This window comes from Drosophila bipectinata, chromosome 2L (assembly GCF_030179905.1).
Source record: "Drosophila bipectinata strain 14024-0381.07 chromosome 2L, DbipHiC1v2, whole genome shotgun sequence".
Taxonomy (NCBI): Eukaryota; Metazoa; Arthropoda; class Insecta; order Diptera; family Drosophilidae; genus Drosophila; species Drosophila bipectinata.
The window spans coordinates 6,680,050-6,703,097 of record NC_091736.1 but is presented as its reverse complement, the minus strand read 5'-3'; the positions used below and the strand labels follow the sequence as shown (position 1 = coordinate 6,703,097).

Below are 23,048 nucleotides of genomic sequence, written 5' to 3'. Positions count from 1 at the left end.
GATTTCCATTTCCATGCTCATTTTAATTTCTAATCTTCAATTTTGCTTGCAATTTTCCTCGTTACCTTGATACCATATTGTTACCAATTATATATCCATCTTGTTTTTATAGTTATAGCTCAACATTGACCAATTTCAAATATTTGGTGTTCGTAAAACTAATCAAATGGGCGCTGATCTGGTTGATCTTCGTTTTCAAATTTTATGTTCTTTAAATTCATTAAATTTCCCTCACTTTTGACCTTGCAGTTCACATACTCCCATTTATTTAAATTTATTATTGTTTGCTTTGCTCGGCTGTTTAAATATTTTCTCCGTTGGTGTCTCAACTTTAAATCCCGACGAGTTTTGCTTCTGGGTTTTTTAAACTATTCAACAATTTTGCATCCTTACACTGACCGAAATGCATCTCAACATGTCCTGCCAATTTAATAGCTGAGATCGTACCTATTTTCATTCATTTGGATTTGGATTTAAACATCTCATCGTTGATCTTCTGGGCTGAGGAATTAAAAACTATCACGCACTAGAATTATCATTGGAACGGGACGTGGATGGACCATTGCCCGGATCATTGCCCAGCACGAATGTGGGGCTCTGGCGGGATGTGTGATAGTGGTAGCCCTCTCTGTAGTGCTGATTGGGTTTCGACCGTGCGGTTTGTGTGTGACCCAACGCTGGACGCTGATTGTTGAGCTCATTGGGTCGTTTGGCTATAAAATAGTAATTAATATTAAATATATATATCTAAAAAATTGATTAAAATAACTTACCAGGTATATAAGGCTTTTGATTATAGGACGATTGTTGTTGTTGTTGGTTATATAGATCCGATGATGTTGCATTGCCATTATGGTGATATGGCGTCGTCTGCAGATCGGTGCTACAGTTAATGGGACTCATCGGCGTCATCTCGCGATCCTCGATAAACAATTCACTGGCATCGTCGGGCACCTGACGGTACTGAGTCCTTGGCCAGGATGCGATGCCCGACAAAAGAAATGCCTCCAAGGCACACATATAGCCAATAATCTAAAATTACAAATATTTATAAATACTATATGATGTCATATTTAAAATATTTATGAACTTACGCCTGTGGCCAGCAGTGTGTCCTTGGAATGCTTGGATACCCATGTGTATTCCACGGCATAGAGCACCATATGGACAAGCAGCGTGGAGCTCAAAATAAATATCAAACCAATACTCAGGTACATCCACGTATTCTACGCAACAGAAACCCAAAACGAGGCGAATCAAAAATTGATGAAAAATTTTAAATTCAATGCCAATGTCACCTACCACTTTTGTCCAATTGAATGGGAACATTAGGGCTATATGCGATATATCCAGAAAGAGCATGAGACATGTGATGAGGAGCGAGAAGAGCGCACAGAAGACCATCAGCCTCAGGCGCCCGATGAGTGGCAGTAGAAAGAGGCCCACCTGTACGGTGCCCGCGGAGCATTCGCAGGCCAAACAGGCGGCCGAGGATAACTTTAAGAAGGACATTTAAATAATATATGGTTATCTTTTGTGATTTGTGTATAAGCCCATTAGACTCACCACCAATAGTATGCGCACAATCCCTGTAGGCGATTTCAAGTGTTGCGGATCACAGTGAAGGGCGACGCCCCAGGGCAGGGGGGTGTGGCCGCCCCTCTGCTTGTAGTTGGCATGCGAGTCCCAGGAGGTGCAAGTGCCCAGGGGGGATTCCAGGGACAGCGAGTGCGAGTGCGAGTGGGAGAGCTCGCCGGCCCTGCTGCCAGCTATCTCAAAGTCCTGCTCATCGTCCAGCTGACAGCAGACCGGCTCCAGCTCCAACTCCCGAATCTCGTCCAGCAGCAGTTCTATCTCGTCCGTGCCATATAGATCAGATACAGACGGTATATAACGTTGGGGTTGTTGCATTGCCCGTGCCGGGATGTGTCCCACATCACCGATGGTTGCCCCTCAACTTTCAATAACTGCGCTTCCCTCCTTCCCGTTTTCTATCTTGTTTTCTCTCTCTATATCTCTGGGTCGGTATCCTTGTATCTGTCTCCTCGTTTGGGTTGTTAATTTTTATCTTTTAATTATACGAATATCTACAGGGGAAGAAAATATTTATCAATTTGATGAAAAAGTTTTATCATTCATAAGGTCTATATGGATTTTATGGTACAATGGAAAATCCCTATTCGTTTTATTTCTGCCCATCTTAAATATTATCATTTATGTTCATATATGTATGAAAAATTGTTTTTTTTCTATAGCTTTCTCTCAATATTTTTTATGTTTAACGCTCGCAAACGTTTCTGCTGTCCTCCTTCTGCCCCATTTGGTATGCTATAGAAATTGATAACTGCCGAGCAGCTTGCCCCCGACGCTCATTAGATATCCTAGGCCCTTTTACCATTTCTGCCACACCACCGCACTCTCTGGCAACCGCTCTTCATGGCTCCCGCCTGTGCATAACCATAACGGTAATTTGATATGAGTCGTCGACGACTTTGGCGTCACCGCTGCCCGGCTGTCACTCATACGCCATGTGTGCCGCAACCAAATCGTGGCACGGCAAAATTCCCCAGGGTGCTACCAATCTGAATACGCTTTCAACGACTAGGTCTCTCAACGACTAGGTTTTCTTTTAAGGAATAATTCAAGAAAATGAATTTAATTTCAAGGAAAGGGTATGCTGTTTAAAGTGTAAAAGAAAAATAAACCAAAAGAAATCACAACAATGATATGAGTATAAGGTTTTGGCTTTCTCGCGTTATGATATTTTTAAAAAATTTTAATGGAACTTTGTAAAGAGTTTGTAATTTTTTTTAGTAGTTCCCCTAATGTGTTTTTTTTTAACAAAATTTAAAAAGTTTTAAAAACTATAAAATCTCTAAAGATTTATATTTTTAGCCTCAAAATGACTGAAACTCTTGCATTAATCACTGAAACTGCCCCTTCAGGACAAGAACTGGTGTTAGCCTCTTTCCACATGGTTTCATTTATTATTTTTAATTGCATCTGTTGTATCGATAGCCCACCTACCAGATGATGTGGCTGCCAACTGGAAATTAAAACGAATTGGTTTTGTGCGCCCCTTCTGCAGGCCACGTTACCCCCGTCAGTTTTCATTTTCACTTTATCCCTTCGGCGTCCCGTTTTGATTTTCCCCCGCGCCACCCCCATGGCTCGATGGCTGTTTTTCCCATGGAATGCCATGAAATTGCACTTTCCCCACACACATCGGCAATTAGCACAGACATAAAATGCGGTTGTATGTGATGGCAACAACATGAAAGCCCAACTCCAGGGAGAATTTCAACAATTTTCAGCTGTCCGGTGGCATTTTCCTTGAGCTGTCATAATCAGGACACAGATGAAGGTAGCTTATGCTCCTTGTTGTCAGTTGTCCTGCTGCTTTTTCCAACTTTGTTGGTTTTTGCTGCATCACAAGGACTCCGAACTGCAGCTGGCCAGGAAAACGGAAAATGCCAAAGGATGGGGATGAGGGGTCAAAATAGCACATGCATATAGTATGTATATATGAAAATACATTTCTCTCGGGACAGGCAATGTAACAATTTGTTGCCTCTCTTTCTAGCAGAGTAGTCCCATCTCTTTCGCTTACTCTCTCTAGTTTTGGCGAAGTTTTTGTTGGTGGTGCTGTTCGTGTTGTCCTTGCTCTAGTTTTAGCGCCCGAATGTCCTCAGCCTCCGGTCTGGCTTTTCAGAACCAGAATGAGAATCATCCTCTGCCCTAGCCCTCTGCCAGTAGCCTACCCTAGTGCCCCCCGTATTCCAACGCCCTTATCTCTGCCTATTATCATTGCACATAATCTCCCGATGCTCGAGTGCCTAATGAGAGTCCTTGTCAGCACATCTTTGCAGAAGAGGACCTGCTCTATCTTATCCACTTCACCATCGATTCAACGGCATTAAGCCCTTCACCTGTAGTCTCTCAATGAATATATTTCCCCCCTTTTTCATTTCCATTTTTAACATGCACACAGCAACAAATGCATTATGAATACTGATTCGATTTCTGGCCATTAAAATTTAATTTATTTATATGTTATTCAATTTCAATTAACAGATTTCATGGGTTTTAATAATATAATAACAGTAATTATATGATTTGGCAAATTAATTTAAATATAAATATATTATTTCGCGGGTAATTATTTATATGTTTCAGAAGGACTTTGAATTTATAGCTATTTTGTGGCAGTGCACTATTTGAAATCAATTATGCTGATCTGCATATAAACCTACTTGGCTTCCTGTAGGGCTCCACCATGAGCTCTACTCACCTCCCAAGCCCCCTCTCAAGTTTTTTTTTGTTTTTTGTCTTGCAGGAAGTGCAAGTGCTGTGTATGCAAATTTATTGTCAATGAAGGGGATTGGAATTGGCGTTTAGGCTTGATAGGAGCTGTAGAACTGCCTCGGGGCATTGGGGAAGACTCATGGAGGGAAGACGGGCTCAAGGGTTGGACACTCGACGTGAACGACGTTGGCTCGACTGCATTTCTTATTTATGAACGTGCATAGACAATGCTTTTGGGTTCTTGTTGCTTTTTGTTTGAGTTGAGTACCTTCTGGTTGAAATACAGACACACACACACGGTGCGGTTGATGTGCAACTTTTGTCGCATTCAATGGACCAAAGTTGCCGTAAATAACTTTTAATAGAATTTTTAATGGGGGTCCGTCGTTGATGGCCGTCGGGTCTGTTCGCTTTCGGCCTGGCAATTTGGTTTTAATATAGATTACCATAATGATTTCTCAATGTTGGGAAATTTGTTGAAATGCGGTGAAGTGTAAAGTGTGGGAGGTGGTTGTGGTGGTCCTGGGGAAGTATAGTGCATTTATTTATATCGTAAACTCAATGTTAAGTCGTTTATGCATATGTATGAATGAAAGTACTATCAAATGAGAAATAAGCCAAGTTAAAGCTCTGGGTAAATGGTCCTTCAAAATGATGACTTTTTGGCAATTTAGAGACAATATCGCAGCCATAATTCATAGAATTTAGAAAAGGCGTACCAATCAGGGATTCAATATGCTTCTATCTTTATTAATATACGAGTAACAAAATTTGTTCCCAAATTCGATAAATTATGTATTATATAGTTTTTCGTAATAAACCCCCTTTAAAACCATGTTAATGTCATTTGGCCCAAAATATATGCTTTTCATCCACATTTTGGTCCATATTTTAGGGGTAATCCATCCGATTTTGAAAAGGAATAACATTCATAAATTAGTGTTTTAACTGCCTTCAATCTGCATTAAAATCTTATGAAAAAATCATGAGGTTACCCCTTTTAAAAATGGCAAAAATTAGGTCAGATTTTAGTAGGTTAGGTTTTGATGGAAATTTATAGTACTCAAAATTCTAAGACCGGGAAGGCATAACATTCACTGATGGGAGAATTATTAGTAAAGTTATGGCCATTTCTGCGAAATAATTAGGGATCTTACTCAATATATCCCCATGTCCTAATTATCTTCCATTTATTTTTTCGTTTTAAGGAAGTATAAATTCTAACGTCTCTTATTCCAAATTTCAAAAAAAGTCTTTTATAAAGGTAACAATTGATTAAAAAGGTAAAATTTAGAAAGTTTTTTACACAAATACATAACTCAAATGTATGCGTTTAGAACTAACCCACCACAAGCAAGTTCTTCTTTCCAAATTTATTGACTGAATAATAAAAACTGACCCCGCCAATTCTTTTGAAGAAACTTATCGGCCAAGTGCAGAGTGAGCTCTAAGCATAAAGCCTGATATAGAGCAAATGTCGGACAGTAACGGACCTGAATAAATTCTAGACAAAAATTATTGGAATTTTTTTTGTACATTTTTTTGGCTATATATTTTGGGGTTGTTGTTGCTGAATGCAGACAAGTTGACTTTCGTCCTCAATTCGTGGCGGCGTTCAATGCGGCTGGAAAATGCAGGACATTGGCAAGGGGATTGGGTGAGAATTCAGCGGGTCCTGAGACCCAGGACCTTTTCCTACTTATTATGCCGCCGCATGTTTCTCTATGTTTGCTCTTTTGCGGAATTATCGATTACAAATGAATATTTCATCAGGAGGGCTGGAGGAGAGGTAAATAAAGTGGTCGCGGGGAGTCGGGAGATGGAGCAGGAAGTAGGAAAGGCGAGAGGTACCTGGCACCTGGTACCTTTCTACTTCCGTTTCCGGATCGCGACACCTCCCCGGCTATTTTCAATTAAAATGCAGCATTCTTTGCGTTCTCCTGCCAGGAATTTTTAGGCACAGAAAAAAATTGGTGGTACAAAAGTAAAAATACATATTTTCAAAATCTTCTTAGCTTAAAATATTATTTTATTTAAAATAACAAATAGATTTTTTATATATTTTATATTGTATATTTTTTTTAACAACATACACATATATATTTTTTGGTGTGACTAACATCACCTTTTAATACCCAGCTAGGTCCTAGTCCCTGACTCCTCTTTAAAATACTGTTTAATGTATGGTGTATTCCCGTCCTCTGTTCTGCTTTGTGTCGCATAATTACCAATGCCAGGATAATTAAGGCAGCGCCTGGCTGCCAGGCCACATAAAGAAAAAAGGACAACGAGTCCCGAATGCGGGTCCCGACCCGAGGGAATCCAAAAATGGAGTGGGAATATGAATGGGTCTGGGACGGAATGGGCGGTGGTGTGCAGGAGGCGGAGTATGACGGTGATTCGGTGGCTTGGAGATTCAAGGATTCGGTGGTGCGAGCACGTGACTAACGGTAATGGCACGCCAAATCACAGGAGAAATGAAATGTTTGCCGGGCGAGAGTGTTCGGAATTCCAAATGCGAACAAAACAAGGCACATTTCCTGATGTTTCAACAAATTTTCGTATTTTATTTTGTTCGAAAATAGAAAAGATGTCACCGTTATTAAATTATGTTTGTACAGATTTCATTTTTAGATTTTATTTCATTTTTCCAAACATCAGGATATGAGTGACAGCTTGGGGATTGAAATGTTTCTTCCTAGGACATGTCCTTTTTGTTGGTTTGCCATCGTTTGAACTTTAAAGTCAATAACATTCCTTTTGATGGAAAACAAAAGCTTCGGAATTAAAGTTGACTATCTTACTTATCATTTAAAAACTTTTAAATCAATTAAAAGTAAAACTTTTGGCTTTGCGGGCTTAAATTTCAATTAAAAGGTGTTCAGTGCCTGGAAAAAAGGATTCCCTTGTAGGGGCAACTCTTGATCCTCTTATGCTAAACTCAGCATAAACTCCACTTCAGTTTGCCACCACCTTGCCACCCGGTGGCGTTCCCCTTCTTCATCAACTTGGCCAGAAAGTGATTAAGGCTCACGTTTCGGGATTACGTAAGCTCCTACAGGGATACTTAGCCAGCTGGGCCTCGGAGCTCGGAGCGTTTATAAATGCGAGCATGTGTATGTGTGGATGTTGTGTCCTGAGGATATCATGTGTTTATGCGCGATTCCTGAAACGAAACTCACCCGCCGACCATTTCCCCAAACCCAAAAACACATTTTTACCTGGAGTTTTGGGGCGTCCCCTGACACGTGAGCTTCATAAAAAAAAGAGGCAAGATGGCCTCGTCATTTCATGGACGTTGCAGCACGCGAGGGGTCCTCTAAGCCAGAGAATCGTTCCCATTCTACTGGAACCTATTCCTCCTATGTATTACCCCCCGAGCTACCCATTCTTTCCCAAAGTTTTCACTTTTGTTGGGATTTTCCTTGGCCACTTTTCCCCGCTGCGTAAACACAGCTATTAAATGCGAACTGACCCCAAAAGCTGACCGACTCGGAGACCGACAGGGACAACTCAATAAATCGAATTTTATTTTATGAGAGATGGAATAGCTTTTTAAAGAAACAATTGAGCTTGGGAGTAACTCTTATAAACTTTTAGTAAATATTTTATTAAAATTAAAAGACTTTCAGTCATTTATTCTAAGGCTTCATTTAATTGATTTATTGACAGGTTGTGGTTTTATTTATTACTGTTTCACTGTACCTAACATCCCTCCAAGTCCCTCACCTCGATTTGGTAGTAAACGGGCGGTGCAATAACCTCGTTTAGTTGCAGAAACGACCTTGAACCAGTTTAATTTTTAAGAAATTTCCAGCCAAAGGGAAAAAGTCAAGGAGGTACTGAAGGGAAGGTATTAGAAGACTTTGCCAACTTAGAAGTCTTGCAAATATCTCGGAATATTAATAAGGCCCAAAGCGTCTAACGGCCATTTAATTGCAACCTCATACAACCGCCCCAAAAGTACACACATGTGAATAGTTGTGGGTGGGCTAGAATGAGGTTCTATGACAGCAAACTAAAAATAAACAAATGAGCCAGGCCAAAAACACAAAAAAAGAATCGGAATAGGTCCGAAGAACGAGTTGAGGAAGCCAGAAGGCGCCTGCGTGAGAGGGAGAGAGATAGGGCCAGAGAAAGCTGAAAGAGAAAACTCGGAGAGAAAGTGAGAAAGAGAGGGGCGAGAAAAGTTATTGTTGTGGCTGCAGAAGGATTTTAAGGAAGTGAAATAGCTGCAGACTGAATTCTTCACAGACAAAGTTTCCTATCTGCTTCCTCTTCCTTGTGCACCACCTCTCTGCTTCTTTCCATAGGCGTCCTAGCTGTCACTTCCTGTGTGTGTATGATTCAATGTGTGAGTGAGTGCATGTGTGTCTGTCTGAGAGATTGGAAACACGCTGGTCAAGACAACTTTTTCTCATGTTGGTTTTTCAATTAATTTTTAAATATTTTGTACTTTGTAAATAAAATTAGTATATTTTTTAATAATTTTATTTTAATCAAAAATATTTTAAGTAATTTTATTAGTTTTACAAATAAGTACTCATTAACTAATATCGATCGTGACTAGCTTTGTTCTCAATTATATCAATTATCGCTCATTAGGCACTGCCATAAATCTAAGTGTGAATTACTTTAGCTAATTAATTATCCATAATTACAGTAAATTAGTCATTTTCTTTACATAATGCTATCCAGATGGGCTTCAAAATAAGGGTATAGATTTGTGTACTTTCATTTTCATAAATTTATTGGCTTATTTTTTATTAGGTTATTTAAAAATAACCTTAATCATATCTCATATGTAGTTTAGAGGTATTATTTTAATTTAATATCCTTAGGATTTCCGCTAAGCCTTTTTTATTATTTAAGTATTTTAAAATATTATTATTATATAATAATAATTATTATTATATATTGTTATATTAATTCTATGACAATATGACTTTTTTTCACTTCCCAGAACCTCTAAAAAATATAATATATTTTTTATTTAGCAGTGAACTTGGTTCAATTGAACCAATTCAGAGCGTGAACCTTGCACACTCGCAAACATCCTTGCTCTCCTAGTATCCTTCTCTATGAATTCCACTCAGTCGTTGTGAGTTTGTGTTTGTATTTGTCTGTGTGTGTGTGTGAGTGTGCCTCAAAGTGTTATATTGACATTTGGCTACATAATGATTTATGCTGCTGCAGGAGTCGGGCGATCCTGGCTCCATGTAATTTCTGCTGCTATTTTTAGAGTCAACTGTCCATAATTTATTTTTATGTACGAACAGCAGTGGAATCAACAACAGGAATAGAAACTACACAAACTGAGACAAAAACAAGCTCACATAAGGATATATGTTAGGTTTTTTTTTTGTGGTGGAGCAGGGGCAAGCGAAGGGCAAACGCTGAAAAGCATGCTATGATTTTTGCGATGAAGGTGGGCGGTGAAATCGAAAGGGCCGTCCCCCTTCGCGTCCAGGAGGGATGGTCGTGTGTTCGTGTATACAACTAGTTAAATAAATTTACACTTGACCCACCTTTTTTATTTTCTCGCTTTATATTGTATATGTATCTTTCCAGTTCCTCCAAATGCGCGGCACGTTCCTATTTCTATTTTTTTGGCCAGCAAAAATCTTTCGAAAATAGCCTTTTTTTATAGGCCTCTAAATGCTGCACATGTGTGTGTGATGTGATGGGTGACTGTGGATGTGAGTGTGAATGTTAGTTCATTCATGGACCAAAATTTAGGTTTCAGTTTTTCCTGGTACTGTGTGTGTGCGGATAGCATGGGTGTGTGTGTGGCAGGAAGCTGGCATTTTATATGTGATTTCCTGGTTTTTAAAATATATATACATCTATAGATATTTTTTCCTATTTGGAGTTTTGTTTTTTTAGTTTCAACGTTTCGCACATTCCGGTTTCTTGTCGTTGGTTATTTGATCATTTTCATTTAGCTTGCGCAGCAAACAACAATTTTCATTTTCACACACTCGCACGAAAATCATTACTCAGTATGCACGGCTTTCCACGGGCTTTTCATTTGGCACCCCCTTTCCCCGCTTCTCGCCATTTGGGCCATGCTGCTTTCACTGCTATTACTGCCTTTGCTGCTGCTGCTGCTGCCTTTTCAACTGTTTCTACTGCCTTTCAGCATGGGCCCACACACACACGCACGCCACACATACATACGTATACATATATGTGTGCGCAAAGGGGGCGTGGCTGGCGGAGGGGGCGTACGAATGCAAAGCAGCAACTCGGACGTCGAAACAACGCGACACCAACACTGAAAAATGGCAAAGGAAAATGCACGGGAAATCGCCAACCGACAGCGTTAAAAGCCAGAAAACGACTGAGCCCCAAAAGCCCCAAAAAAATAACTGAGAGCTGAGAATGAGACGAGACCTATAAGGGGAGAGAAAGTGAGCAGGAGACTGAGAAAGTGAAAGAGAGACCCATGCTGCGTGCACATCCTTTGCAGGGAAGACATTTTTGGAACTAGTTCAAAGCCAAAGACATTATGCACTGAAAATAATTTTAAATGTAATCATATTTTACGCTTATCATAAACAAATTTTAATGAAAAATCCCTAACCTATCTTATTTTATCCCAAAGAAATGCCTAAAAAAAAGTTAAATCATTATTGTACACCTTTATTAATATGTTATATTTTATGTTCTAAAATATATCGCCTTGATAACGACTTTCATTTCGTATCAATTTTTTATTGCAGTTCACATGAAGAGCGACTGCTGGCTATTTGCTGATAAGCTTCCTCAATAATACGATGCCCGTCCGAAGCCCCATTTCAAATGATCAGTTGTGCTTCGCATTTCGAGAGGACCGAACGTCTGGCCAGTATCAACGGAGATATTAAACCACAGATTCAAAATAATATATACGCACCTACAATATATAGTGCATTTATACTAAATAAAGCTTCGGATTTCGTTTTCATAAAGCCATTAAAATGGAAAGGTGAGTTTCGGGATTACTTTTCCATGAGTCACTATGAACGGTTCAAAATAATGTGTTTTGGAATTAATTCCTAGTTTTTGGCAAGAGTTGAAATCACTTTTGAAGACCCTGATTTGCTTTGTGGTTGCCCTGATGCTGGTGCCTCTGCTGCTCTTATCTTTCCTCTGTAAGTAATCGACATATCCCCAGCAGTGATCGATGATCGTTTATATAGGTGATTGGTGATCAATAATCGCCGATCAGCGATCCGCGACCCGCGCTGCCTCACTGATAAGCAACATAAATCAAGAACTTCAAAAGAGACCGGCTATATAAATAAATAAATGGGTTGATTAACCGATCCCATTCTCAGTCATCCATTAGGATCATAAAAGAGTTTCTCCCAATGAGAGAGAAAGAGAGAGACTGTCTCTGTTTAGAAAAGACCTTCGGAGAAAGTTCTATTGATAAGGTCTTTTGTTTATAAATAATAGAGATTACCTGTTGTACCTTTGCGGAACCCAGACGAGCGGACAAGCGAACCTTGACCAACTGAATTACTCATAAAATTTTGCTATTGATAAGCCGATTTTTTGTTGCTTAGTACCCGGCATTTGTAGAGATAATGGGAATATAGGTTTGGGACTTAAAGGGATTTAAATATTCTTGAAATAATAATAAACATGTAATTTATATTTGATTAATATTTAATTGTGGAGATAATGTTTAAACAAAATCGGACTAAAATTGGGAAAGATATGGTCATCACAGTGGGACCTATAGGGGAAAACCCCATTTTCAAGGGGTCCCACCAGGAAAAATGAACAAAAAATCTAAAAAAAATTTTGTGTCAGGATTTTAATGCAGAATGGTGGGAAATCGATCCAGAAATCGTTTAAGGTACTCCGCTTGAGAATCGGATAAGAATTGGGAAAGATATGGTCATCACAGTGGGCCCTATATGGAAAAACCCCATTTTCAAGGGGTCCCATTAGGAAAAATGGACAAAAAATCTAAAAAATATTTTGTGTCAGGATTTTAATGCAGAATGATGGGAAATCGATCCAGAAATCGTTTAAGGTACTCCGCTGGAGAATCGGATAAGAATTGGGAAAGATATGGTCATCACGGTGGGCCCTATATGGAAAAACCCCATTTTCAAGGGGTCCTACCAGGAAAAATGGACAAAAAATCTAAAAAATATTTTGTGTCAGGATTTTAATGCAGAATGGTGGGAAATCGATCCAGAAATCGTTTAAGGTACTCCGCTTGAGAATCGGATAAGAATTGGGAAAGATATGGTCATCACAGTGGGACCTATAGGGGAAAACCCCATTTTCAAGGGGTCCCACCAGGAAAAATGGACAAAAAATCTAAAAAATATTTTGTGTCAGGATTTTAATGCAGAATGGTAGGAAATCGATCCAGAAATCGTTTAAGGTACTCCGCTTGAGAATCGGATAAGAATTGGGAAAGATATGGTCATCACAGTGGGACCTATAGGGGAAAACCCCATTTTCAAGGGGTCCCACCAGGAAAAATGGACAAAAAATCTAAAAAATATTTTGTGTCAGGATTTTAATGCAGAATGATGGGAAATCGATCCAGAAATCGTTTAAGGTACTCCGCTTGAGAATCGGATAAGAATTGGGAAAGATATGGTCATCACAGTGGGACCTATAGGGAAAACCCCATTTTCAAGGGGTCCTACCAGGAAAAATGGACAAAAAATCTAAAAAATATTTTGTGTCAGGATTTTAATGCAGAATGATGGGAAATCGATCCAGAAATCGTTTAAGGTACTCCGCTGGAGAATCGGATAAGAATTGGGAAAGATATGGTCATCACAGTGGGACCTATAGGGGAAAACCCCATTTTCAAGGGGTCCCACCAGGAAAAATGGACAAAAAATCTAAAAAATATTTTGTGTCAGGATTTTAATGCAGAATGATGGGAAATCGATCCAGAAATCGTTTAAGGTACTCCGCTTGAGAATCGGATAAGAATTGGGAAAGATATGGTCATCACAGTGGGACCTATAGGGGAAAACCCCATTTTCAAGGGGTCCTACCAGGAAAAATGGACAAAAAATCTAAAAAATATTTTGTGTCAGGATTTTAATGCAGAATGATGGGAAATCGATCCAGAAATCGTTTAAGGTACTCCGCTTGAGAATCGGATAAGAATTGGGAAAGATATGGTCATCACAGTGGGACCTATAGGGGAAAACCCCATTTTCAAGGGGTCCCACCAGGAAAAATGGACAAAAAATCTAAAAAATATTTTGTGTCAGGATTTTAATGCAGAATGATGGGAAATCGATCCAGAAATCGTTTAAGGTACTCCGCTGGAGAATCGGATAAGAATTGGGAAAGATATGGTCATCACAGTGGGACCTATAGGGGAAAACCCCATTTTCAAGGGGTCCCACCAGGAAAAATGGAGAAAAAATCTAAAAAATATTTTGTGTCAGGATTTTAATGCAGAATGGTAGGAAATCGATCCAGAAATCGTTTAAGGTACTCCGCTTGAGAATCGAATAAGAATTGGGAAAGATATGGTCATCACAGTGTGACCTATAGGGGAAAACCCCATTTTCAAGGGGTCCCACCAGGAAAAATGGACAAAAAATCTAAAATATATTTTGTGTCAGGATTTTAATGCAGAATGGTGGGAAATCGATCCAGAAATCGTTTAAGGTACTCCGCTTGAGAATCGGATAAGAATTGGGAAAGATATGGTCATCACAGTGGGACCTATAGGGGAAAACCCCATTTTCAAGGGGTCCCACCAGGAAAAATGGACAAAAAATCTAAAAAATATTTTGTGTCAGGATTTTAATGCAGAATGATGGGAAATCGATCCAGAAATCGTTTAAGGTACTCCGCTGGAGAATCGGATAAGAATTGGGAAAGATATGGTCATCACAGTGGGACCTATAGGGGAAAACCCCATTTTCAAAAGGTCCCACCAGGAAAAATGGACAAAAAATCTAAAAAATATTTTGTGTCAGGATTTTAATGCAGAATGATGGGAAATCGATCCAGAAATCGTTTAAGGTACTCCGCTTGAGAATCGGATAAGAATTGGGAAAGATATGGTCATCACAGTGGGCCCTATATGGAAAAACCCCATTTTCAAGGGGTAATCGTTTAAGGTACTCCGCTTGAGAATCGGATAAGAATTGGGAAAGATATGGTCATCACAGTGGGACCTATAGGGGAAAACCCCATTTTCAAGGGGTCCTACCAGGAAAAATGGACAAAAAATCTAAAAAATATTTTGTGTCAGGATTTTAATGCAGAATGATGGGAAATCGATCCAGAAATCGTTTAAGGTACTCCGCTTGAGAATCGGATAAGAATTGGGAAAGATATGGTCATCACAGTGGGACCTATAGGGGAAAACCCCATTTTCAAGGGGTCCCACCAGGAAAAATGGACAAAAAATCTAAAAAATATTTTGTGTCAGGATTTTAATGCAGAATGATGGGAAATCGATCCAGAAATCGTTTAAGGTACTCCGCTGGAGAATCGGATAAGAATTGGGAAAGATATGGTCATCACAGTGGGACCTATAGGGGAAAACCCCATTTTCAAGGGGTCCCACCAGGAAAAATGGACAAAAAATCTAAAAAAAATTTTGTGTCAGGATTTTAATGCAGAATGATGGGAAATCGATCCAGAAATCGTTTAAGGTACTCCGCTTGAGAATCGGATAAGAATTGGGAAAGATATGGTCATCACAGTGGGCCCTATATGGAAAAACCCCATTTTCAAGGGGTAATCGTTTAAGGTACTCCGCTTGAGAATCGGATAAGAATTGGGAAAGATATGGTCATCACAGTGGGACCTATAGGGGAAAACCCCATTTTCAAGGGGTCCTACCAGGAAAAATGGACAAAAAATCTAAAAAATATTTTGTGTCAGGATTTTAATGCAGAATGATGGGAAATCGATCCAGAAATCGTTTAAGGTACTCCGCTTGAGAATCGGATAAGAATTGGGAAAGATATGGTCATCACAGTGGGACCTATAGGGGAAAACCCCATTTTCAAGGGGTCCCACCAGGAAAAATGGACAAAAAATCTAAAAAATATTTTGTGTCAGGACTTTAATGCAGAATGATGGGAAATCGATCCAGAAATCGTTTAAGGTACTCCGCTGGAGAATCGGATAAGAATTGGGAAAGATATGGTCATCACAGTGGGACCTATAGGGGAAAACCCCATTTTCAAGGGGTCCTACCAGGAAAAATGGACAAAAAATCTAAAAAATATTTTGTGTCAGGATTTTAATGCAGAATGATGGGAAATCGATCCAGAAATCGTTTAAGGTACTCCGCTTGAGAATCGGATAAGAATTGGGAAAGATATGGTCATCACAGTGGGACCTATAGGGGAAAACCCCATTTTCAAGGGGTCCCACCAGGAAAAATGGACAAAAAATCTAAAAAATATTTTGTGTCAGGATTTTAATGCAGAATGATGGGAAATCGATCCAGAAATCGTTTAAGGTACTCCGCTTGAGAATCGGATAAGAATTGGGAAAGATATGGTCATCACAGTGGGACCTATAGGGGAAAACCCCATTTTCAAGGGGTCCCACCAGGAAAAATGGACAAAAAATCTAAAAAATATTTTGTGTCGAGATTTTAATGCAGAATGATGGGAAATCGATCCAGAAATCGTTTAAGGTACTCCGCTGGAGAATCGGATAAGAATTGGGAAAGATATGGTCATAACAGTGGGACCTATAGGGGAAAACCCCATTTTCAAGGCGTCCCATTAGGAAAAATGGGCAAAAAATCTAAAAAATATTTTGTGTCAGGATTTTAATGCAGAATGATGGGAAATCGATCCAGAAATCGTTTAAGGTACTCCGCTTGAGATAAGAGCGGATAAGAATTGGGAAAGATATGGTCATCACAGTGGGCCCTATATGGAAAAACCCCATTTTCAAGGGGTAATCGTTTAAGGTACTCCGCTTGAGAATCGGATAAGAATTGGGAAAGATATGGTCATCACAGTGGGACCTATAGGGGAAAACCCCATTTTCAAGGGGTCCCACCAGGAAAAATGGACAAAAAATCTAAAAAATATTTTGTGTCAGGACTTTAATGCAGAATGATGGGAAATCGATCCAGAAATCGTTTAAGGTACTCCGCTGGAGAATCGGATAAGAATTGGGAAAGATATGGTCATCACAGTGGGACCTATAGGGGAAAACCCCATTTTCAAGGGGTCCTACCAGGAAAAATGGACAAAAAATCTAAAAAATATTTTGTGTCAGGATTTTAATGCAGAATGATGGGAAATCGATCCAGAAATCGTTTAAGGTACTCCGCTTGAGAATCGGATAAGAATTGGGAAAGATATGGTCATCACAGTGGGACCTATAGGGGAAAACCCCATTTTCAAGGGGTCCCACCAGGAAAAATGGACAAAAAATCTAAAAAATATTTTGTGTCAGGATTTTAATGCAGAATGATGGGAAATCGATCCAGAAATCGTTTAAGGTACTCCGCTTGAGAATCGGATAAGAATTGGGAAAGATATGGTCATCACAGTGGGACCTATAGGGGAAAACCCCATTTTCAAGGGGTCCCACCAGGAAAAATGGACAAAAAATCTAAAAAATATTTTGTGTCGAGATTTTAATGCAGAATGATGGGAAATCGATCCAGAAATCGTTTAAGGTACTCCGCTGGAGAATCGGATAAGAATTGGGAAAGATATGGTCATCACAGTGGGACCTATAGGGGAAAACCCCATTTTCAAGGCGTCCCATTAGGAAAAATGGGCAAAAAATCTAAAAAATATTTTGTGTCAGGATTTTAATGCAGAATGATGGGAAATCGATCCAGAAATCGTTTAAGGTACTCCGCTGGAGAATCGGATAAGAATTGGGAAAGATATGGTCATCACAGTGGGACCTATAGGGGAAAACCCCATTTTCAAGGGGTCCCACCAGGAAAAATGGACAAAAAATCTAAAAAAAATTTTGTGTCAGGATTTTAATGCAGAATGATGGGAAATCGATCCAGAAATCGTTTAAGGTACTCCGCTTGAGATAAGAGCGGATAAGAATTGGGAAAGATATGGTCATCACAGTGGGCCCTATATGGAAAAACCCCATTTTCAAGGGGTAATCGTTTAAGGTACTCCGCTTGAGAATCGGATAAGAATTGGGAAAGATATGGTCATCACAGTGGGACCTATAGGGGAAAACCCCATTTTCAAGGGGTCCTACCAGGAAAAATGGACAAAAAATCTAAAAAATATTTTGTGTCAGGATTTTAATGCAGAATGATGGGAAATCGATCCAGAAATCGTTTAAGGTACTCCGCTTGAGAATCGGATAAGAATTGGGAAAGATATGGTCATCACAGTGGGACCTATAGGGGAAAACCCCATTTTCAAGGGGTCCCACCAGGAAAAATGGACAAAAAATCTAAAAAATATTTTGTGTCAGGATTTTAATGCAGAATGATGGGAAATCGATCCAGAAATCGTTTAAGGTACTCCGCTGGAGAATCGGATAAGAATTGGGAAAGATATGGTCATCACAGTGGGACCTATAGGGGAAAACCCCATTTTCAAGGGGTCCTACCAGGAAAAATGGACAAAAAATCTAAAAAATATTTTGTGTCAGGATTTTAATGCAGAATGATGGGAAATCGATCCAGAAATCGTTTAAGGTACTCCGCTTGAGAATCGGATAAGAATTGGGAAAGATATGGTCATCACAGTGGGACCTATAGGGGAAAACCCCATTTTCAAGGGGTCCCACCAGGAAAAATGGACAAAAAATCTAAAAAATATTTTGTGTCAGGATTTTAATGCAGAATGATGGGAAATCGATCCAGAAATCGTTTAAGGTACTCCGCTTGAGAATCGGATAAGAATTGGGAAAGATATGGTCATCACAGTGGGACCTATAGGGGAAAACCCCATTTTCAAGGGGTCCCACCAGGAAAAATGGACAAAAAATCTAAAAAATATTTTGTGTCGAGATTTTAATGCAGAATGATGGGAAATCGATCCAGAAATCGTTTAAGGTACTCCGCTGGAGAATCGGATAAGAATTGGGAAAGATATGGTCATCACAGTGGGACCTATAGGGGAAAACCCCATTTTCAAGGCGTCCCATTAGGAAAAATGGGCAAAAAATCTAAAAAATATTTTGTGTCAGGATTTTGATGAAGAATGATGGGAAATCGATACAGAAATCGTTTAAGGTACTCCGCTTGAGAATCGGATCAGAATTGGGGAAGATATGGTCATCACAGTGGGACCTATATGGAAAAACCCCATTTTCAAGGGGTCCCATCAGGAAAAATGGACAAAAAAACTAAAAAATATTTTGTGTCAGGATTTTGATGCAGAATGATGGGAAATCGATCCAGAAATCGTTTAAGGTACTCCGCTTGTGAATCGGATCAAAATTGGGGAAGATAAGTATAATATATTTAAGGATCTTATAAGGATCGGCCTTGCGATAAATATTTTATTCCTTTCTTGTTTAGTTTACAAAGGGATGGTATTAGTACATCAGTTTTCTTATAGAAACTTGAAATAATTATTAATCAGATGTATTATATTTTCTAGGTGCCCACTTTGGCAACGAACTATCGAATTATGTTCTCAGCATTAAATATCCCAACCTCACAATCTCAAAGTCCAAGAAGATCCGGACTTTAATCGACACCCCGAAGAACGCTGGAATCTTTCACTTTCTTCTACAGGTTGAGGGTAATTGTGATTTTGAAAAAATCAAGCGCTCGTACTCCCAGTATTTAACAGATCTGAGGGATAAAACAGGAACATTGAGGTTTCCAAAGTTGCGCCAAAAATTGGTAACCTGTTGGGGCAATTATGCTTGGGTTAATGACAATAGGTGAGTTCTTACCAAGGTTATGGGAATGTAATTCATTTGTATCCATTAATTATCTCTTTCAAGTGGCTTCAACATCAACAATCACGTTCTGCTGAGCACCCACAAGTATCGAGGACGTCCTGTCACTGAATCGAATATTCAGGATTATGTTAGTGAACTGGCCACCAAGTACATACCCTCCGACCTGCCCCAATGGCAGGTGATTGTGATACCCAACTCGGAGCCCTCTCAACCCTATTATATTCTGATTAAACTGCACCACCTGATTATTGCCGAGGAGGAGGACTTGCATGTGAGTGAGATGCTGCTGCTGCAGGATCCTCAGAACCAAAAGAAAACTCTGATGTCCCTGAATGATGGTTTGGCTGAGATCTCGAATCAGGAACAGCAGCTGTCTCATTTTGTGCGAAAGCCTGAACACATCAGCCGATTGATTAATCATCTCGTGCATCTGGTTGTGTGTCGATGGCAGCAGTTTATTTACGAATTCGAGTCCCTCGAAGGTCCTGATGGCTCCAGCTCTATTACCCCCGTTAGAAATCTCAGTCAGCTTTTGTCCTTGCTGATAATTGTGATGGTTAATGTCGTTTTGGGATACTGGCGGAATCGTAACCTGCTCCAGAAACTGAAACGACGATCGGGTCATTATAGAAATGAAGTGGGTAGAATTCATACTATTAGACTGCTTTTAAATCGAGAAATAGAACAGAGAAATCTAAGTTGGATGGGGGCCAGGAATGCTATATATAATAGTCTGCAGCCAACTCACTTGGCCAAAGTTTGGACCCGATTCCTCTGGCGACTTAATCTCAATCATTTCCTTCTATTACCATATCACTTTTACTGTGAATTCATAGCCTTTGGTGATGTCCTGTTCAAGGGTCAAACCTCGTATACTTCAACTTATTGCGCCAGACTCCATTTGTACGTCCCCCTGCTACTTTATGCGCAATTGGAGCTATTCAAGATATTCTGGGAGCTGTTCAAGGCTCCTAGAAATATCTACGAAGTGTTAATAGAACAGCCCACCAAGGAGCTGAATATTTTGCACAAGAAGTCCTATGCAGGGAGGAAGATTGTGTCCTTTAGTCGCTCCTTAAATGGCGTTCAATTAAGAGAACGAAATCGAGAAAAGTTCAATAACAATCTCAGGGAATCTGACTTTAGTTTGACTTGCTTGGCTGGAGCCGTTCACGACTACTTCGAGACATTCTCCAGCGATACTCAGGTTCCAAATCTATTGAATACAACTTGCAGGACAATAGATAAAGGATACTTTACCAGTCGGAGTGGGGACAAATCGGAAAATATCGGGGGCGTTGTGTTTTTGCAATTACCTTTGAAAAAACCCGATACAAATCATGCCAAGGAACTCCACGAAATTGTGGAGAAAATTCGAAGGCAACAAATAATGATATACCTAGCATCGATCGGCCAAACCAAATATAGTCTGCTCACCTCCCTATTGCCGCATGTGCTGACCAAAATATTTATAAACTTTTTCTCCTACAACTTCCCGATCACAATTACTGAGATTTACGGAGCCACGGATGAGTTTCAATCGGCCTGGGGTCAGAAAGTGCAGGATGTCCTGCTGTTTAGGCCACCCCAATCAAAGACTTGCCTTTCGCTGAATCTTCACCGTTTCGGTGATAGATATAGACTGGCCGTAATGGCAGATACCCATTTGGCACCGGATCACACAATCATCACGAGATCCTTTGAACGATATATGGAGACGATCACTCTCTGACATCTCTACGAAATCTTATGTATCCATGGATATTTATCAATTAAACGAAAAAAAAACTATTTATCCAACTTATGACATGGTATTTTTGACAACCAAGGATAAGATGGCTTTGAAATGACTGTTTCTTGTCATCTAAACTTTTACTTCCAGTTTTCAGATATATTTTTCATATGGAGATAATCATATAATATTAAAAGTTTTTAATAATTGCCACGATAAGAGTACTTCGATGGATTGCCACATGGACTATCGCGGCGAGCTACGACAGCATTTCTTTGGATCAAAAAATATTTCAGTTGGTTTAATTTTTAAGTATAAAAAATAATTTCCTTAAGGGGTATACCTTTTTCCTTGTTTTTATATAGCGAAAGAATTCCCGAAGCTATGTCTCGAAACAATTAACGCAAACTCATCATTGTGGACATAATCAAATTATGGATCATTCGAAGCACCAAGAACATCATAAATGTCCTCATAATCGTGGGTCGGGATTAAATCAGGGATATTCCCCTGTTAAGACAACTAACTTTTATCAAAGTCAGACTTATCAGAAATTAAATAATGATATTGGGCCAATGGTATAATGGGAGCTGCTGGGGAGTAAAAGTATCAGAAAATAAGATTTCTTTTTTTTAGCCAGGAAATGTCAGACGATCGTGCTTACAAATGGACACGACAAGAAATCGTCAAAGCCGACACTATACTGATCTGCCAAAGTACGAAGAACCCAATAATTGTTCTCCTAATAATGATAATAGAATGCAACAAAATCAAAAGACTTGTCAAAGAAATCATTCTAGTCGAAATAATATCTCTAAGATGGTAAGGTATTAATGGTGGTATTACATTTTTAAAGTCGTAACTTTAATGTTTAAACTATTCTTTTTCAGAAATATAATTTAAAAGCAGATTATCAAAACAGTCCTAGATTTAAGAGCGATTCTAAGCCTTACCAATACGATAGTAACCTTTCAAGACAGAATGGAGAATGTAGAGCAGGAAGGGATGCAAACAATAAGATACTTTATAAAAATTCAGCTTTTAGAATTCCCACTTCCAGTAAGAGCGAGCATGCCGATGATGAGGATGACAAGGATGCATCTCCAATCCATTACTCCGTCAAGGCTTGCAAAAAGGGAAGTTTTAACTTTATCGACTCTGCGCGAGCCCATTGCCAGGAGGTCAATAAAAGATACCGTCAGCCGCGGCAGTTGCCTACGGTTGGCATGGATGACTTGGTTCCAACTCCTGATTCCAGTAATAAGGACTCAAAGAAATTGGGACCGACTCGGAACACATTCCATAGTCCCAAGAATTGCGATGACCTCAGATCGATAGTTCGCTCGCAAATTCAGATCCAGCAGGTTTTGGATCATTCCATAAGGGCGGGAATATCGCCGTTGAACAGCTCCCCAAGAGAAGATACTTCACCAAATGAAGAGTTATTGAGCACAGCTAGGGCGACCAAGGGATCGCCCGTTCGGCATCATTGCGAGCCGGTCCATAACCGCTATCAGTGCCAAAAACACTCTAACACAAAGAATTTTCATCATAGTAGCAGTGGGTCGAGTACCAAGAACACTAAACCCTCTGAAGTTACCGTAATCAGTGCCAAAAGTGGCTTAGATCTGAGGAAAATAGTTCGCTCGCAAATAGAAGTACAGAAGGACTTGGACATCTCTATGAGGGCCGGACTTTCAAAGAAAAAGACTGTCCAGACTACAGCCCAGGTAAACCAAATTCCCTTTGACATCGGAACCACCTTCAAGGTTCCCAACATGAGCAATCCAATCAATGTAAACAAGATTGAATCCCAAATGGAGAATTCCCCCCAAGCCTCCTCTAGTATTCAACCACTTGACTTCACCGTCAGTGCCGATGATATAGTTAGCTCCAAGGTCATTACCCCCGTCATCCAAAAGATACAAAGGATGTATCTAAACACATTGCAGGACGAATTGTCTATTATGGAATATATGCAGAAGGTCCCAAAGTTGGTCAGCGAAGTTTACAGGCGCGAGGCCGCCGAAAAAGATTCAAAGAGTTAAGAAAAGTTCAAATATTCTTTTGTTGTTTGTTTCATATATATTTTGTAAAGAATAAATTAAAGGTTGGTCAAAATTATAAACATCAATAAAATTAG

General features: G+C 39.6%; 3 protein-coding genes across 4 annotated transcripts; 2 read left to right on the top strand and 1 right to left on the bottom strand.

Annotated features, from left to right (window-relative positions):
- Positions 1 to 2: 2 nt before the first annotated feature.
- On the bottom strand, positions 3 to 10,409 carry LOC108120001 (uncharacterized). 2 transcript variants are annotated; one of them, XM_017233480.3, is made up of 6 exons: positions 9,834 to 10,409; positions 1,567 to 2,087; positions 1,303 to 1,497; positions 1,095 to 1,226; positions 774 to 1,032; positions 3 to 713 (listed from the first exon to the last, which is right to left on the bottom strand). In XM_017233480.3, exons 2-6 carry the CDS (start codon positions 1,909 to 1,911, stop codon positions 520 to 522), a joined length of 1,125 nt encoding a protein of 374 aa, XP_017088969.2. In that variant the 5' UTR covers positions 1,912 to 2,087; positions 9,834 to 10,409; the 3' UTR covers positions 3 to 519. The 2 variants fall into 2 exon arrangements, with proteins under 2 accessions (XP_017088969.2, XP_070133002.1); XM_070276901.1 differs by lacking the exon at positions 9,834 to 10,409 and adding an exon at positions 2,396 to 2,654.
- A 719-nt stretch (positions 10,410 to 11,128) lies between these two features.
- On the top strand, positions 11,129 to 20,977 carry LOC108120006 (uncharacterized). The gene is made up of 4 exons (XM_017233485.3): positions 11,129 to 11,275; positions 11,350 to 11,441; positions 18,864 to 19,152; positions 19,216 to 20,977. Exons 1-4 carry the CDS (start codon positions 11,268 to 11,270, stop codon positions 20,903 to 20,905), a joined length of 2,079 nt encoding a protein of 692 aa, XP_017088974.2. The 5' UTR covers positions 11,129 to 11,267; the 3' UTR covers positions 20,906 to 20,977.
- A 25-nt stretch (positions 20,978 to 21,002) lies between these two features.
- On the top strand, positions 21,003 to 23,033 carry LOC108119933 (uncharacterized). The gene is made up of 4 exons (XM_017233375.3): positions 21,003 to 21,200; positions 21,271 to 21,483; positions 21,542 to 21,727; positions 21,796 to 23,033. Exons 1-4 carry the CDS (start codon positions 21,135 to 21,137, stop codon positions 22,951 to 22,953), a joined length of 1,623 nt encoding a protein of 540 aa, XP_017088864.3. The 5' UTR covers positions 21,003 to 21,134; the 3' UTR covers positions 22,954 to 23,033.
- Positions 23,034 to 23,048: the final 15 nt, after the last annotated feature.